The 19,927-nt window shown below is 31.5% G+C and overlaps 1 protein-coding gene across 11 annotated transcripts in view; it reads right to left on the bottom strand.

Moving 5' to 3' along the window:
• Oxr1 (oxidation resistance 1) overlaps nt 1-19,927 on the bottom strand; it is a 322,826-nt gene that overhangs the window by 5,373 nt on the left and 297,526 nt on the right. For 4 of the 11 annotated variants that reach the window (XM_048802005.1, XM_015486369.2, XM_048802008.1 and 1 more), the window contains 5 exons: nt 12,135-12,215; nt 10,167-10,292; nt 9,271-9,423; nt 2,240-2,335; nt 1,124-1,197 (listed from right to left, as the gene is read on the bottom strand). In XM_048802005.1, coding sequence (XP_048657962.1) covers nt 1,124-1,197; nt 2,240-2,335; nt 9,271-9,423; nt 10,167-10,292; nt 12,135-12,215 — 530 coding nt within the window. Of the gene's footprint in view, nt 1-1,123; nt 1,198-2,239; nt 2,336-5,808; nt 5,857-8,916; nt 9,161-9,270; nt 9,424-10,166; nt 10,293-12,134; nt 12,216-19,927 lie in introns of those variants that run through there. The other 7 variants (XM_048802006.1, XM_015486366.2, XM_048802011.1 and 4 more) reach the window with 5 other exon arrangements.

Raw genomic sequence — 19,927 nt, 5'->3', positions numbered from 1 at the left:
ATTTTCAAAGGCACCCATAACAACTTGAAATTGTAATACTTGACTGTGATAACTTCTTGCAGAGCTAAAAGAATCACATGTTGAGATAACCATTTGGGGGAAGGCTGAAATGACCCTTTCCCCATACCAAAAATGTGTAATTGGATTGAGTAAACATATGTTGAGTCCAACAAACTAAAAATAACTAAGAAAGCTACAATAACCATGGTTACTTTTTAATCATTGTAATCATGTCTTCTAAAAATCTGTTTATAGAAAGAAGTTGTAAGAAAATTTGTTAAAATCACAAGGATGATATTTTGAAGGCTAATAAGATTCTGTGGCCTGAATGAGTTATTACTACATGTCCTTAATTGTGAGCTACAATCATGTAACACTTTTACAAATCTAGGAATTATTTAGCAAGCCTTATGTCAGAGGCTGAAGGATAAAAAGAAATAACAATGGAAGAAAGTGATGCTTGTTAAGCATGATGTGAGTTTAGGCTATGAGGTAGCAGAGGAGGATAACTCTAAATAATACATAAATGACTGAATGATGTTGGGATATTAGAATAAGAAAACAAAAGTTCCTTACAATGCTTGTTATGTCAAAAAAATCAAAAAGACTGACTCAGACTATTAAAGAATAAGAAAAATGGTGAGAACTTAGGCGAGTCACTAAAATTTTTTTGCAGGAAAAAACATTTCTATTATTGTCTAAAATATGAATCCAAATAATCTCCAGAAAAACATAACAAGAAAACTATTGAGCTTGCTCTATACATTGGGAGAAACATACCAACATGTTTATTTGAATAATTGATAACTTCTAAGTTATTGAGATAGATAGGTGCCTTTTAAATATCAAAGAGTCACTATACTCAAAAAAAAAAAAAAAAGAAAGACAGAAGTTTAAATTCAAAGAGAATCATCTAAACTGCATTTTAAAATAAAGAAACAAGCTAACAAAGTTTCAAATACTATACTTGAGTGCCTTTTTTATAAATATACTTTCTTTGCCATAACATGTTTGGATTCTAATATTAATATTTTCCAAAGATAACTGTTTTTTAAAAAATTAATCCAAATGCATTTTAAAGCTTTCTTCCAAAATCTTATGGTGAAAAGTTCAAGAGGCTTACCCTCCACCACCAAAAGCTAGTGAATCCATGTCTCCTTTGATAAAAAACATATTATCTCCTGTCCACTTGAAGACCTACATAAACAAGAAAAAAAAAAGCTTTGAATATGCAGATAAAAAATGATAAATAAACAATTCTCTAAAATTCAAAAAGAGTTAACAAAGTCTGAACTGATAGTAACAGGAACAAAAGCAACACAAAAAGCTTGGCAAAAAAAGGATCTGGTACTTTCAGTTTCAGTGTTTACAACATAATTTCAAATTACATAATTTTACCCTTTTAAAAAACCAATTATGTAGATAGATTCCTTTCCTCAATATTAAATATAATTTCATCCCTTCACCTACTTCTCTCTCTAATATTAACTTATAACATTAAACATAAGTATACTAATTGATGCTGGACGACTAAGGTTTTTTCTTTGGGTATAGGTTGCTGTTCATCGTTCTTTTATTAAGCATAGTCATGATGTATATTCCTGATTTTGAGTTTCTATTTCTCTAAAGAGCAGTGAGAACTTAAAAACATTTGAGAAACCTGAGGGGAAAACTAGACATTAATATTCTTAAGTACTTTCTTCTTTTATGGCTGTTTTACCTAAACCTAATAACATCAATTTCTAGTACTTTACCCTTACTATGTTTTTCAAAAGTATTCATTATAGTTTTCAATAAAACTTTAACACTCATATTTTCAGTTACATATTATTTAATTAATCACATTACTGTAGTTATCAGGTAACAATAGCATAAAAGGATCTGAAACTAAGCACAACTGAAGCTTAGAACATTTGTAACAACTACAGGCTTTCAGTTAATTACATTAATTGATATATTTTGTGGAAAGAATGGAAAGCACTGATTAATCTGGTGAGGCAAGTACACGAGTTTTTGGAGAACTTCTGTTGTATTATCAAATCCTTCCTCTTTTGTTCATTACAATTCTTAAATACCACCCTTTTTAAAAATCAATTATGTAGATTCCTTTCCTCAATATTAAATATAATTTCATCTCTTAGGGAAGATTTGATATGTTGAACCTGAATGTTAGTTAGTATGATTTTCCCCATTATGTCATCTTTTTATATAAACAGAATATGGGAGAAATTGTCCTTACCTCAAACTCTGGACAGAATGTAAAAACAAAGGTCTCTCCAGTACCATAAAAACCATCACTTACTTTAAATGGCTCAGATGCTAATGCACCAAAAACCTAAGGATAAAAAAAAGACATGTTCAATGATATGACTATTAGTTTGTTTCATTAAGCATTACCCTTTATCATAAATGTTCAACTAAAACATAAAAATAAAACTGGAATCTGGAATAGTTTTTATCTCCTTGTACTTAAGAAAGGAAAAAGGATCAGTTATTATACAATTCACATTCTCATCAAGTACAAAAATGTATTGGCTTTCTTATGAAGAAAAGTCCCCTTCTTGTTTTGAAATCTCATAGTATTTATTTTAAACAAGCAATGTTAAAAAGGATTAATAAATTTCAGGAGGACTTCTAAGAACAACATATGTAATAAGGACAATAAGTTGCTGTGGGGTCACAGTACTTAGGAAAGAAAAAATTCTTCAGTATAGGTAAACATTCTACAACTAAGGAAGTATTAGACAGAAAAACTCCATAAAGGCAGGCTTTGATCTGAACAGTTTGGCCCTTTAATCCATGGCCTTGCACAGTATAAGATACACAGTAGATGCCTTAATAAAAGAATACATACATACATATATACTGGGACAAGTAATTTCAGTGCTCTAGGTTTAAGAATCCACAACATAAAATGGAAGTGTAGAAAGTCTGACAGATAAACTCTAGAATTATTGTCTCTCTTGATATTTTATCTTTACTGTCAGTCTTAATTTTTAAGACTCCCTGATTGAAAGGTTATTTTATATGCAGATATAAAAATGTGCAGCTCAATTTAGAATTATTACAAGGCAAAGTACCATATCGTGTTCATTCAAACCAAGACACAGAATATGAAAGGCACTTTAGAAGCTCTCCTTTGCCTTCTCATTACCAGCTCCACCTTCATGAAGGACAACGCTAGCCTGACACCACCACAGATTCATTTTGCTCATTTATGAACTTTCTATAATTGGAATCATGAGAAAGTTACTGTGCGAGTGTGTGTGTGCATTTTACTGGAGATTGAACCCAGGGGTATGCCACCAAATAAGCCACATTCCCAGCACCCTCCCTTGTTTTGTTTTGAGACAGTGCATCCTAAATTGCCCAGGATAGCCTTGGGCTTGCAATCCTCCTGCCTCAGCAACATAAATCACTGGGATTACATGCATGTACCTCTGTACCTGGCATGAGTTACTCTTTACTAAGTATGTTTTTTAATTTAATATTATGTGTGCAACCAATGCATGTAGTTCATGTATATGGACTAAGATGGGCACAAGCTAACACTAGAAAAGGATAACAGTATTAATCTCATAGGACTTTAATGATTAAACAACATAATGTATGATCAGACAAGTATCTGGCACGGAATAAATGTAGGAAAGATTTTAGTAGTACCAGTGTTTTGTTTTAATTAATATTGCATTTCACCTTTTCATTATTTTCCAATGCTGGTAAAAAGCCTGAACTTACTATATCAGGAATAAACCAATGTTTACCCCAGGGCTTTCCTGAGTTAAAAAACCAATGAACTTAGGAATAAAGCAATGTTTCTCTCTTTTATCTGTGATTTTGTTTTTACTATTACTCTCACAAAATTATCCTAAACTCTTAAAAACTCTACCCTTGCTTCAGGACTTTGTCAATTCATACTCTTTGCATGAACCTCATTCTTAGCTCCTTCCCAAATATGGACAACTCTTATTGTAAACACTTTTCACCTTTCTTGGGTTCTTATTAAACTTATACTTTGTTCAGCATTAGTGATATTGGTATAATTAAATGTTCTTTTATACCACATCTCAATCTCTTTGAAAAACAAACTTCCCATTCATATACATCTATGTAATATTTGATATTGCTATGTGTGTTTTAAAGTACCTGATAACTGTGTACAGTGGTAAACACCTGTAATCCCACTGACTTGGAAGGCTGAGGCAGGAGAATTGCAAGTTTGAGGCCAGCCTCAGCAACTTAGGGAGGACCTAAGTAACTTAGCAAGATCCTGTCTCAAAATAAAAAACAGAAATGACTTAGGGATATAGTTCAGTAGTAAAGCATCCCTGGGTTCAATCCCCACTACCAACCAACCAACAAACAAACAAAACAAAACAAAACAAAAAAACCTGATAATTATTGGTTACTCAATAAAATTTTTATCAAAGGACTATATTAAAAGTTACTGTTGGAGAGATCCAAGATGGCAGAATAGAGGAGAGCTGTTCCATGGTAGGAAGCCAAGAAAGCAGACAGGCAGCTTCTCCACAAGGTGGGTGAAGAAAAAAAAAAAAAAAAAAGGTGGGGGGTGGATATTTTATTGGAACCTGGACACTAAAAGCAGACAGCGGGCACAGGAGGTTGGATATAATAAAATAAAGAAAAAAAGTCTCAGCAGCACAGTGGCTGCCACAGCTGGGCTGGAAGCTCCAGCCATACAGATCCTATGGTGAGCATACTAGATGGATAAGGGAATTAAAGGAACCTGGATTTTGGGGAGGCCCGAGGTGTGTCTGGGTACAAAGAGTTTAGAGACCAAGGGCATTGTCCAACAAACCTGAAGGCCATGACAGGATATCCAAGTATGGGGAAGGAAGCTCCATGTCTCCAGGTGGTGTGGACAGGGCAAAGGAAGGAACCATTTTGCAGCTGTGGTGCAGGGGGCTGGCAACTGAGGAAGCAGATTCCTTTCAAACCCAAGTTTTGCCCAAAATATAGGCCCAGTGAACACATGCTACATGACTTAGAGGGTGCCTAAGTGACCAGAAGAAAATAAAAAGTGGAGAGAGGTTTACATAAGGGACAACTGGTCACAGGAACCCACCCGGCTCTCTACTCTTCTACCTCCAATCCCACTGCTTGCAAGACTGGCTGGGAAAGAGGCATCTGGCTCTGAAGGGCAGGGTCAAGGAAGGGTCAGGAGAAATTATTTGGAAACTGAACCTGAGACCAAGAAATGTGGGGTCTGCAGGTGTCTTAGGGGACTAAGAATTGAATGCTCCCCTACCACACAAGTGGAACTCAGGAAGCCCTGGGGTAAAGTCCTCCAGCGTGGACCAGCAAGTACTGGGCATGGGAGGTGTGCTATTTTAAAATATTCAGACCAACTGGCATTCAATGAAGAACCTGGAACTTGACTAAGCCTAAACCTGGACTCTAGGAATTCCGCCTATGGGAGCATCACACTCCAGAAGACCCCACCTAAAACTGCTGAGACAAAAAGGTGAGAATATGTTGAACTCCAATGGAAAATAATTCTTTAACATTTCATCAAGATATTTTTAAAATTATTTTTCACTGTTTAATTGTGACCTTAATGGTACATGGACATCTATACAGTTTACTATGTTTTTTTCTTCTCACCTCTATCAGATATTTTTGAAACCAGTTATTTTTCATGGATTAGTATTTTGTGAACTAAGTTGATTAGTATAATTTAGTTTTATTTTGTATTCTATTTTTATTTAAATTTTTGCTTATGTGTATCTTTTTCTCCTACCTGTTTCCTTTGATTCTCTCCTTTCTTCTGGTATCAGCCAATCCCTATTGTTCTTTCATGTTTTAACATTTTACTTCTATCTTCTCCTCTTCTCCCTCATAATAACATCCTATATTATTTCTTGAAAATGCAAACTCTTTTGCAAACTTGCTATTTTTGTTAGAGGCATAACTGATCATATCATTTGTTTATTGTGATAATTAACATTGTATACCTCATAGTAAGAACTATTGGGTTTAATAACATAAATTGTTCGCATTGTTTGTTATTTGTCTCCCCCTAAACAGCGAGGTACTAGAAACTTGTCAGGGACACTGTAAGTCCACAGGGTAGAAACTATATTGCCTCAGACCCATACTGTTAGATGGGTAGACACACAAACAACATAAAAAAACAAGGGAACAAATCGCCGTAAGCAAACCAATATCCTCCAATAACAGAATCTATTGATATCACAGTGGAAGAAATAGCAGAGAAAGAGTTTAGAATTTACATAGTTAAACTGATCTGTAAAGGATGTAAGAGAGCAAATACAGGTAGCAAAAAGATTACTTCAATAAAGAGATAAAGATTTCTAAATAAAAACCAAATAGAAATCCTTGAAATGAAGGAAACAATAAACCAAATTAAAAATTCAATAGAAAGAATCACCACCAGACTAGATCACTTGGAAGACAGAACCTCAGGCAATGAAGACAAAATCCGTAATCTTAAAATAGACTTGACCATACAAAGAAGATGTTAAGAAAACATGAACAGAACTACCAAGAATTATGGGATAACATGAAAAGACCAAATTTAAGATTTATTGGGATAGTGATAGATGAAGGCATAGAGATCCAAACCAAAGGAATGCACAATCTTTTCAATGAAATAATATCAGAAATTTCCCAAAGTTAAAGAATAAAATGGAAAATCAAACACAAGAGGCTTACAACAGGACCCCAAATGGGCAAAATTACAACAGACCCACATCAAGGCACATTATAATGAAAATGCCTAGCACACAGAATAAGGATAAAATTGTAAAGTCTGCCAAGAGAAAAATATCAGATTACATATAGTGGGAAACCAATTCAGGTCTCAAATGATTTCTTAACCCAAACCCTCAAAGGTAGGAGGTCCTAGAATAACATATACTAAAATGGTTGCCAAACTAGAATCTTATATCCAACAAAATTAAGCTTCAGATTTGAAGACGAAATAAAGACCTTCCATGATAAACAAAAATTAAAAGAATTTGCAACCAGAAAGCCTGCATTCAGAATATTCTCAACAAAATTATTCCCTGAAGATGAAAAAAAAAGTGAAAACCAGCAAAGGGAGGAACTACACTAAAGGAATAATCAATCAAAGGAGAAACTAATTCAAATTAAAAACTACAAACAAACCAAAATGACCAGGAACACAAATCATATCTCAATAATAACCTTGAACAATATTAGCCTAAACTCATCAATCAAAAGAATGTAGACTGCAGGACTGGATTAAAAAACAAGAACGAACAATATGTTGTCTCCAAGAGACTCACCTCATAGGCAAAGACATATATAGACTGAAGGCAAAAGGATGGGAAAAAACATTACTCACATGGATCACATAAACAAGAAGGGGTTTCTATCCTTTAAAATAGACTGAGTTATGTAAGCTATATAATTGTAAATATTCAATTGTAATATTACCTTAATACATTTTTAGCCTCTGTAAGGTTGTTTTGATAGCTCTCTTTCCATTGATATTTTTTCTTGATTGGATTTGTTAGATTTTTATCAACTTTTAGCTGTATTATTTCTTTTCCATTTAACATATTTCTGCTATTTGTTCCTTCCTTCTACCTAATTTGAAAATAATTTGTCAATTGAGCTTCTTTCTGACACAAAGTATCTTTAAGTTATAAGTGTGCATCTGAGTATTATTTTGTCCCAGAGATTAAGCATTTATTACCACTTAGTTCAAAGCACTTTTTATTTACTTTTCTTGTGCTTTCTTCTTTGATCTGTGAGATACTTATAAGTGGGCCATTTAATTTTGAAGTAGTTGAGACGTGGGGGTGGGGTTCTATATAGGTTAAGGTGACTGATTTTTTTTTTTTTTATTTTTTAATATTTATTTTTTAGTCTTTTCAGCGGACACAACATCTTTGTTTGTATGTGGTGCTGAGGATCGAACCCGGGCCGCACGTATGCCAGGGGAGCGCACTACCACTTGAGCCACATCCCCAGCCCCTATGATTGATTTCTAATGTAATAAATGATGCAGGAAACAGTCTGCATGATTTCAAATTTTTTAAATGTTTCAAAGCCTATTTTATGACAGAATATAGTCTATCCTTACTAATTTTCTACTTGTTATTTTTGAGTATAGTTCTCTATAAATAACAAATAGGTCAAGGAGGCTGATAATGTTGTTAAGCCTTCTATATCACTACTCCTTCCAGCAAAGTGAGGGGGCTTAAAACCTCCAAATATGACTGTGGATTTGTCTTTCCAGTTTTATTAATTTTTACTTCATGTATTTTGAAATTTTGTTTTAAGGTCCATAAACATTTAGGATTGTTAATACTTTAAGAAGTTACTCTATTATGGTTATGGAATGTTTCTCTTAATCTCCGAAAATACTTTTTCTTGAAATATATTTTATGTTAACAGCTCTACTTCAGATTTCTCATGCTTATTTCCCCCTTCTTTTGCTTTTAACCTATTGGTTCAAATTAAAAACTACATTGAAATTTAAAGTGTGATACATGTATAGAGAATATAGTTATTATTTACTTTTTATACATGTTTAACATTTATGCCTTTTAATTATAATAACTAGACCATATATATTTAAAATAATTATTATTAAAAAAAAGAACATCTGACATGAAGGTCAGAGGAAAATTGGGTCAATGATAGGTTGGATGATATAATATTTTGGAAAACAGGTTGACTAGTCCTATTGTCAGGCTCAGAGAGAAGATCGTTGGAATGCTTTTGTTGCAATTGTTCATTCTCTCATTTATCATACGGTACACAGTAACTGATTTATTATCTGTTAAAACTTTTATCTTCAAATAAAAAATTACACATACATATATACATACACATGTATACACACACACACACACAAATATATATATATATATATATAATAGCACAGGCAATCTCTGAGGTCCCCCATTATGGTTTTAACACGAAATTCTCTAACAACAAATAATGCTGAGTATTTTTTCATATGCTTATTGGCCATTTGATTTTCCTCTTCAATGAAATACCTCTTTATGTATTTTTGTTAATTTTTAATTGCATTATTGGCTAATTGTTGAGTTTTCCAGTCTTTGTATATTTTGTAAACAAGTAGGTGTATTGCAAATGTTTTTTCAGTGTGTGGATGGCTCCTTTATAAATGATTTGTTGACTAAAAAAATTGAAAAAATAAAATTAAAAAACTAAATTTATAAAAAGTTATTGTTACTATAATCTCTGTAGTCACTTAAAGGATAAGGTATTGCGGTTAATTTTTCATACCTGTCCATCACTGTCTTTAATCACCATCAGTACTGGGGTATCTAAACCTGTCATTGTTCGATAAAGAGTCTTCAAGCTTGTGCCATGCTTCCCAGTACCATAAACAAGAGTCCATGGATAGCCAATTGTTCTGGGTGGAAGATGCTTGGTAAGCTTAGAAAAACAAAATGTCAGCATTTACTTGATAGCTTATTGTCAATATTCAGGATACTAATAGCAACTGGAATTTAATCATTCTTATAAATGTAGGCTACAAAGAAAAACCAACAGAAATTTTTATCATTCTCAAAGATTCTGAGATGCTTGAAAAGCAATTACACATTTCTTAGCATGAAATATTAATTATAAACTAAGAAAATGAAGAATCATTCTGAATCAGATTAGAGATAAGAAATATGGATTATTTGTTGTTTATGTCCTCTGTATTGAGTTAACATAAATAACGGATGGACTGTCAGTTTGATTATTCAAACATTTCTCATGGGAGCCAGATTAACAGATATTAAACTTTAATTCTTCATAGCTGAACTTGAACAACTATGTCAATAATTTCTCTATTTATATAAGACTACAAAATAGTAGCATCCAATTCTTATAGTGGTTGTAATAAGTGCATGAGATAATAATTATTAAGCATAAACAGCACAATAATAAACCAAAATTGGCTAGGCTGGTGTTGCATCTAAATTGCTATCGTTATTTATTCTAGTGCCTGCTTATTTAAATCTACTAATACCTTCCATTAACACTGGTTAATGTATTTATTATGCTTACTTCCTCTTCATGGAAAAGGAATAGTATTAGCAGTAATCCTGCCACTGCAAACACAACTGAATAGTTGTGTTTTACTCTCATAGGCATACCTCAAGTAATGTATATATGTGGACACATCATACCTTTTCAATTTGATCTGGCAGTAAGAGTTCACTGGGATCACTTAGATTTGGTCGAAAAGATTCAGACTCCAGGTCTGCTTTCACCGGAGCAACCTGCTTTGAATTTAAGTCTTCTCTTGTAGTAATCTAAAAGAGTAAATACCAATAGTACATTAATATAAAATTGTGACATACCTTTAAACATTTCAAGCCTTTTGAGTTAAATAAAACTTTATATCTCAGAGTAGGTGGCTAAAGTTTCAACTTAAGATTTTATAAGGTAAAAGATGCCCCGTCTATTATTAGTGACATTCAATGCAGAAAAAGATTTCCAACAAACAAACAAAAAAAGACATCTTTCTCATTTACTATACAAGGAAAAACTGGTAATGAATAATAAGTGCCCATATTTTTGTGTAATAGAAGAGAGTTGCACGCAAATTTTAGTCCTTAAAGTGCAAAAGTGAGCCAGCTAGCTTGCTTTTAATTAATTAAATGCTACTTAAAATACATAAAATTATTGTTTTTCATGTGAAACATAAAAGTTTTAAAAACTAATTAAGAAAACTTCTGGTATCAAAATTTTAAGGTAAGGGATAGTAATTTAAAAGTACAACTTGATTTTCATTGGTTTGTATGTGTATTTAGTTTTTTCATTGAAAAATTAACCATTTTTAATGCCATCATTTTTTTAACATTTAAACACTGATTTTTTTTTTATCTAAGTTGAACCAAACAATAAATTTAAAAGTTAATTTATTTGCAAATCTTTTTAAATACTCGATCAACTTAATGCTTTGCTTGATGAAAATGATGTTATTAGTGTTCTTAAAATGATAAAAGTGTTAATTTTGCAAACCTTAGAACTATATATCATTTTGTTGGTACTTACTTTTCATATTAACTTATGTAAGTAAAACACAACATTAGAGAATAAAACATATGATGAATAACTGTTACTGACAAAACTTTAAAATTGGGAAATATATAGTATTCTATTGGAGCAGATAACTAAAATGCGGCAAAGCTCAGCAGCTGATTCTATGTGCAAATAAAATCTTGATAAATGATTTTATTTCTTTAACAGATTTCTTACCAAACCTAAACAGAATATACTTTTAAACAATACATATTCTATAACCATATTATTTTAATGAGAAGCTAAATATTATTTCTTTCACATCATTATAATGTTTTACCCTTATTTGAATGATGTGAAAAGTTTAAAAAAGAAGACAAAAAGATATCCAAGAAAGCAATAGAAAGCATTAAAAGAAAAGAAAAAAATTCAGTAGGTCCAGCAAAGCCATAAATTATATGAAAGAATCTTATTAAAAAGAAAGAAGCATACAACTAATAAGAACAAAACTAAAAATGAGTTTTCAATTATATCTCTTTCTTGTTAAAAAAAAATCACAGAGATTATTTCACAGGATTTGAAATAATTTATATACTTCTACTGCCTACCCTATATTATTCCAAAATATTTCCAAAATTAACAAGGAATGAATTTATCAAGAACAAAAACCAATTGGTCCCATTAAGATATTTGATGTGGAGTTGATACAACTGAAATAGCATTAAAGAAGAGAAAATATCTTAGCCTTGATATCCATTAATATTTTTAAATTTTCCCATCATCTCACATCTTTCAGATTCTGTTCAGTAAGGATTTAATCACAAAACACAAGACATTCTTCCAATGTTAAAAGTAAATGAAAACTCATTGCTCAAAGAACAGAGTACTAAGGAAAGTTCTAACATGATAGAAAATTCTGAACAAGTTTCAAATGAAAAGATAACAGAAAAGTTAATCCTATTGCTCTTCAAGGCAATACTGTATTCTTTAACACAAAAGGAATTTTCTGGTGGGATATTTTAGTGCTCCAGTCAAAACAAATCCTTCAAATGTGAGATTTGCCCTGACAAAAGACACTAAAACAGGTAGTATTCAATCTCCAGAGGGATTTAAACTACTGAAAGGGGCACCTGGAGACGTCTGCAGAGTGTGCGCAGTTCCTCAGTATTTAGAGCATCGATCCTGCGGTGATACTCAGCCACTGACACTACCTGAATATGGAAACAGGAAGACAATAATTCCACTGACAGTTGAGAAAATTTAAAAAAAAAAGAAAGAAAGAAAGAAAAGAAAAAAGAGAAACTTAAATGGGGAAAGAGAACTGTAATCAGGATTTCTTTCCCAACTCCATGCTGAAAAATCCAAGAAATTTACATATCAAACTAGAGTAAAAACATACATGAATGAGTTTTACCACTACATCAGACTACTTAACTGAATAGATTTTATACAGGAAACACTATGTAAAATATAACACACTTTGCTAACATCAATGGTAAAATCTAAATGATCTTGCACAAAGAAAGTGTAAAGTATCCCCCAAATCATTGGAATCGAAACATTACATCTTAATGGCTATGATGGAGTATTTTTTCTAGGCATAGGTGTCAATAATACCCATATCAAAAAAAAGGAGAGAAGGACAAGAAAAACATAGGAAATGCACTTTAAAACCCAAGACAATAGAAAGAAAAAGCTCAAGAAAGAAAATTAAATTTTCAAAAGGATGGCTAATCAACAGTACCTTCTTTCAAGTTGTTGCCTTTTCCTTTTATTCACTGATTATGGTTTGTACTGTAACAGTTATTTGTGACTACTTTGTACATTCTAACTTCGCAAGGGAAATACTATATCTTTTTTAATTATCTAGACTACTCTCTTGGTTAGTACCAAGTCTGAAAACCAAATAGGACAAATAAACAATTACAGAAAACCCACAAAATATACAAGCTTCATCAGGTTGACACAACAGATACAGCTTTTTCAGATAATGACAAAATCACACAAACTGTTACCATAATATAGTGAACTACTACTATACTAAATATGACTGCTTCTCCAGAGCTTCTGTTATCAATCAGAAGAGATTATGTGTAGAGGCTGTGGCCTTGAAATGTGGCCTATAAAAAGTTTGTACTTCTAACCTATTTTTAAGGGTTCTTGGTCTAACTGATTGAAATAAATTGGGTGCCAGTAAACATTAAGATAAATTCTATGAAAAAAATTGTCAATCGCTATAAAAGACATGAGAAAAGAAAAAGAAACTGGACAGCTCCCATTCTGGTCATTGTTAGGTTAACTTTTGCTAAGCCACAATGGATGCAATATGGTAGCTGACTTCTTACTTAAAAGGCAACTCAAAGTGATTATGTCTTTCAGTTTGGGGGAGAGGAGTCAGACAGTCCCTGGTTTAGTCTTTTACTTTATCAAATAAAGGAAATAATAAGATATGTACCAAATAGGGGTTTTATGTAACAAATAGAGATTTTATGCAAATGAAATGAAGAAATGCGTATAAAGAAATGAGTATAAGTGCCTAGTACTTTCTAATGAGAACTACTAGAAGTTATTTGGGTTAACACTATTTTTATTTGATCACTTTTACCTATTACCCTAAATACTAACTAAGAGTAGCTAAAGAGCCTCCTTATTTATTTTTGGCATTAAAATATTTCAAGTTTGAGATCTCAACTATTTTGTACACTTTGACTATTCTGAAATTAATTTAAAATTTTAGTAGTAGATAAAATAAAGAACTTTCAATTAGAACAACAGAATTATCAATAAATATAAAAGAAAAATTAGATACAAAAAATGAAAAATTATGGCCTTGCTTTTTTTATGACCAGAAAAAGGTTTCTATAAAGTATTTAATGGCGAATTATACCTGTCTTTATTTTTGTTCCATGGTATTCAATCCAAGAGTTTCCTAGACAAGAATTCTCAAATTATGAGACTTATGTATTTCTCTGTAATCCTTCTATCCCTCCAGTTAACTCTATTCTAATAACTATTTTTTTTTCATTTGGATCACAATTTTTTAAAATTTATTTTATTATTTCTTACATACATCACAATAGAGGAGTGCATTACATTCACAATTTTTTTGCATTGCAATTCTTAATAACTTTATACCACAATTTATCAAATCTCTGTTTGTATAATAACTAGTTTTTAAAAAAAAATATTTAATGTACCATATTAAAAATACTTTCTGAAACAAAGTGAAGTTGAATTATGCCCACAAAAGGGAACAATTTTAATTTAATTGTATCAGTGTCACTGAGAATAGGAATTTAATAAGAGACCAATACACTGACATCATAAGTCTAATTATAATGTGGTAAAACCATGGTTTCCTTAATGTCACAAATCTGCCTTTTTTCATTTATATTTTTTAAAACTGTATTCCTTCATAAGACTTATAAATTCACTGCTTCTTTAATAATCACTCATGTCCTGATAAGTAAAAATACAGAAAACTATCCAAAAGAAAGTCTTTAAATAATACTTCCTCCTTTCAAAACAAAAGGATGAAAGGATGTAGATTTCTAGTATATATGACTGAATTTGATTTAGTCATATTAATTTTTATACCCTTGGAAGATCATTATACTCCATATTAGTATTTATTACTTTGCCAAAAAGATGGAACCTAATAGAAAATCGAAACATTTCTACAGAATACCCCATATCTCATTCCTAATTATTAGGGCTACACAGCTGAGGAAACCAATATCTTCAATCAAAAACATATTCATTGTCTGGCTAAAAAATCCATTTCTTGAGTAATAAAGTAACTAAGTCCCATGAAACATCATGACTCCACTCTGCAGAAAAGGGGTTACTCTCTATAGTCTTTGACAAAGGAACTGTACACATGAAAGTATATTCCTCCTAAAGCATTTTTTCCCACAAAATTACCAATGTACAAATAGGATGAAAATTCACTCATCTGTATTACAAATGAACAAGCAACAACAAAGAGTCAAGAAAATTCGAAATTGTCATCACCTATTAGACATATGAGATTTATGATATTTATCAGAATCTCATGAAAGAAAATATCACCTTGGCCTAATAGTCCTCCTTCCAAGATATTTTAGTGGTCCTACTGAGATTACCCCCAAAGCTAAGCCCTCCCTTTACTCCAAATGCCATAAAAACTAACAAAAGTCTGGCAGATGTTGGTAACTGTACTATATTTATTACTTTCTTAGTAAAAGGAGAGGTGGTAGAAAAGAAAAATGCCATCGAACTAATGCCACTTATAAACACTTTGGTATTCAAAAATGTTAAAGAAAAAGGAACTATAAGTCCTGAGCTGTTATGGCTTACCAAAAGGACATACAACAGCATCCTTGAAGTCACATAACCTTGAAGTCACATAATGTGTTCTACTACATTTCATCATACAGAAGTCTTTATTACAAAATAAAACAGATAGTTAAAACTTTGCTTCATTCTACCTAATTAAAACTATTGTTTTCAAAATAACACTCATGGAACTACAATAATAGAGATGTAAAAGGAAAAATGGAGCAGTGTAAATCCGATAACTGGAAGAATTGAGAGAGAGAGAGAGAATACAGAACGAATTAAAAATATAACAGTAATGTTGAACAACTCTTCTTCATTTAAAAATTACTTTCTAATTATATTTGTAGATAACTCAAAGGTTTTCATGAGAAAGCAGATAGTCATTGTTCTTCTAGTCAAAAGGAAACCTGTACTTATTCAAAACTATGTAATCACAATATGCCTATATTATATTAACTTTTGGAAACAATAAATACAAAAGGTGAATCTCATAAAAAAGTGATATTCTTGTTTACTCATAGCATATCAGGGAAAGAGAAGATTTACATAATATTGAATGTTATGTATGATCTACAGAACAAGAATAAAATTCTGAGTTAAACATAAGGTTACTTTTGAGACACGTATTCATTAGTTAAAATTTAAATAAAAATATCATAAGGTTCTTTTATTAAATATGGTTTTAAATTATCAACTTTTTCACTGATAAAGTTTCTTCTACCACTACTTTCATTATCATTAAAAAAAAAAAGGTTAAAAACAGCTGGTAGCTGTGAATGCCAAAGACAAAGACATTCACCTCCTGAAGACTACTGTTAATATACTGTGTTGTGATGATGACACTAAATCTTTAATCAGCAAAAAATGGATACTAAACTGAGTCTCCTGCAGGGGAGACACTTAGTTCAGGTATTCAAGATTCACACAAACTAAGATAAAGCAAATCTAAAATCATAATGAAAGATAACCTAAGGCATAGCCCAACATAAGTAAACTGAAACACTCAACCAACAAAACTATCAGACATAAACTGTGTGTGAAATACTAAAAAAAGATATACTCTGTTACAATCAGGTCCCAGCAAAAACAAAACATTTGAAGACATAATAACCTGAGTTATTCTTTAGTCAGTTCTGGGAAGAACTGACTAAAGAATAGATTCAAGAAGCATTCCATACCCTAAATAAGAATTTGAAACATAATATACTAAGTAAAACTTTATAATACATAAAGAGAAGCATTTAAAAGTAACCAGTGAGAAAATTGACATATCTCAATTAACTTGAAAGTGGACTTTCCAGCAGCAAATACAAATCATCTTAGAATTCAGACCTTCAAACTTATTAATTAAGCAAATATAAATTTAGGATGAAGGACTGTTGCAGTGAAAAATCACAAAACACACTGTATCCTATAGTGGAAGATGGTTAACCTGGATTGTTCCTACAAGCAAAAATATTTTCCAAGATGAGATAAAGATACAGTTGTCCTTACTATCTGTGAAGATTTGGGTGTAGGACCGTACACAGACACCAAAAACTTTCAGATGTTTCAGTCTTTCATACAAACTGGTACAAAAAGCATTTGCATATAAACTATTCACATCCTCCATGTACTTTAAATCACCTCTAGATTATTTATATTACTTAATACAATGTAAATGCTATGTAAATAGTTGTTATATACTCTATTATCTGGCAATAGTGATAAGTCTGTATATGTTCAGTACAGATGCAAATTTTTTTTTTCTAATTTCAATCCATGGTTGGTTGAATCTGCAGATGTGGAACTCAAGGATAAGAAGGGCTTGCTGCATTTTCAGATACACAGAAACAGTGTGTTAACCATGAATAAATCTTCACAGAAGAAATTTCTAAGAATATATGTCAAGAAGAAGAAAAATAATCCCCAAAGAATGATTTGAGATACAAGGAGGAATGGAAAACAACTAAAATGATAAATGTGTATATAAATCTGAGCAAACATTGTCTGAATAAAATAATAAAGACTAATTTGTGATTTGATAAAAGAATAGAAGAAATACAGACCACAAAATCATGCAACTGGAAAGAAGACGAATGGCATTAGGGACATCAAAGATTCTTTTTTTTTATTACTGTTCAGTAAGCAAGAAGAAGATATTCATTAACTTGACTTTTTAAGAAACAAAATTTCAGGGAATTTCAATCAAAGTATAGAAATGCAAGCTCATGCAAATCTTTTTTTTTTTTTTTTTAAGAACAAAAACCAAAAACCAAAAATACCTCAATATCAATGCCCTCCTCACTGGATGGGGAAAGGAGTAAACTTGATGTACATGATGTGGCACAGCATGTCCTTAGGAAAGTAGATATATCAAATAAGAAGTATTCGAATAAATGATTTTCAAAATTGAAAACTATTTTTTATATTGAAAAGTATGGAAAGCAGAATACTACCTTAAAATACAAAACAAAAAAAAAAACATGCAATGAAAAAACTATGGCAACCACTACAAAAAATTTAAAATAATTAAGTGTAATAGGTATGCCAATAGATGACTGTGGAATCATGTAAGATGTTCAACTAAAAGTAGAGAGAGGAAAAAAGAATGTTTTTCCCTGAAAAACAGAAACCATGAAAAGTCACATAAGAAGAAACAAATCATCTCATTAGGCCTGTCTCTATTGAATAAATTGAATCAATACTTAATAACCTTACAAATTAGAAAGCACAAGGACCAGATGGATTAACTGGTAAATAACTACAAACATTTAGGAAGAAATTATACTAATTCTCCACATCTCTTGTAGAAAATAAAAGCAGAGGAAATACTTACTAACTCATTCTGTGAGGCCAGCATTACCCTAATAAAAAAACAAATAAAGACATTACAAGAAAGAAAAACTACAGACCATCATCTGTCATGAAAATACATGTTCAAACCCTCTATTGAATACTAGCAGATCAAATAAAACTATATGTGAAATGAATTATACAATGACCAATTGGGATTTATTCCAGATATACAAAGGCTGGTTGGTTCAACATTTAAAAGTCAACAGATGTATATGAACAGGCAAAAGAAGAAAATCATGTGATCATATCAACAGATGCAGAAAAGAACTCCAATACTCATGTATGTTAAGTGTTAACTCAACAACCAAGGAATAGAGGGGAATTCCCCCAACTTGGTAAAGAACATGCATCACCCCGCCAAAAAAAAAAATTCCTATAGTAAACATCACAAACAATGGTGAGAAACAAGATTCTTTCCAACTAAATTGGGAACAAGGCTAGGATATCCCTCCTTACCACTTCAATTCAACATCATACAGGAAGTCCATATAATTAAGTCAGTCAAGGAAAGGAAACAAAAAGTATACAGATAGGGAGGAAGAAATAAAACTGTCTTTGTTAATAGATGACATGACTGTGAAAACAGAAAACCATTCAAATCAACCAAAATACTACTGCAGTTAAATGGTGACACCAGTTTGCATGGTATAAGATTAATGTAAAAATGGCAATTACTTTCCAATAAAAAACAAGAATTTAAAATTAAAACAGCATAAAAATGGAATTTTCACTTAAAAATACCATTTATATTAGCACCAACACATGGAATAGTCAGATATAAATCTAAAAAATACATAGAAGATCTATAGGAAGAAAACTAAAAAATTCTGATGATAATAACAAGATTTAAATGAATAGACTGTGTGTTTAGGGAGTGGAAGAATCAATACTATCAAGGTATAAGCTCTTCCCAACTTGATATATAGATCCAACAGAATTCCAATTAACAGATCACCAAGTTATTTTGTCTTTAGGCAAAGAAATGCCTAAGTTTATATGAGAAGCATACAGAAAAAAACCAGAATAGCCAAGTTAATAATGAAAAAAAACAAAGTTGGAGGTCTGACACTACTCAACTTCAAGATTCATTATAAAGCTCTAGTAATCAAAACAACGTAGTGGAATAAGAATACATAGAATAGAAAGGAGCACATAGAAATAGATCCATACAAATACAATCCAATGATCTTTGACAAAGAAGCAAAGACAAATCAATGAAGAAAGGAAAGGTCCAATAACTGGATCATGTAAAAAAAGTTGACTAAGACAAAGTCCTTATGTTTTTCACAAAAATCAACTAAAAATGGATCACACACCCAAATAGAAAACACAAAACTATATAACTCTTTGAAGATAATATATTTAAAAAATCTAAAATTTGATGATACATTTTTAGATGGAACAATAAAAGTACAATTATAAAAATTAAGAAGTTTGATTTCATTAAAACTAACTCATAATAATCAGGTTGGGGGAGCAGAAGTTCACTGGATTACACAAAGGAGAATGAAGAGAAGGGAGGGGAGATGGGGAATAAGAAAGGCAGTGGAATGAATCGGACATGATTTTCCTATGTCCTTACACGAATACACCACCAGTGTACAACCACAAAAATGGGAAGTTATACTCCATGTATGTATGTTAAAATACATTCTATTGTCATGTATAACAAATTTTTTTTAAAAAAGTAAAACTTTCTGCCAAGTGAAAGACACTAAAAAGAATGAAAAGTCACAGACTTAGAGAAAATCTCTGCAACATATAT

The sequence above is a fragment of the Marmota marmota genome, unplaced genomic scaffold (genome assembly GCF_001458135.2).
Source record: "Marmota marmota marmota unplaced genomic scaffold, marMar, whole genome shotgun sequence".
Taxonomy (NCBI): Eukaryota; Metazoa; Chordata; class Mammalia; order Rodentia; family Sciuridae; genus Marmota; species Marmota marmota.
This window is presented reverse-complemented; position numbering and strand designations above follow the sequence as displayed.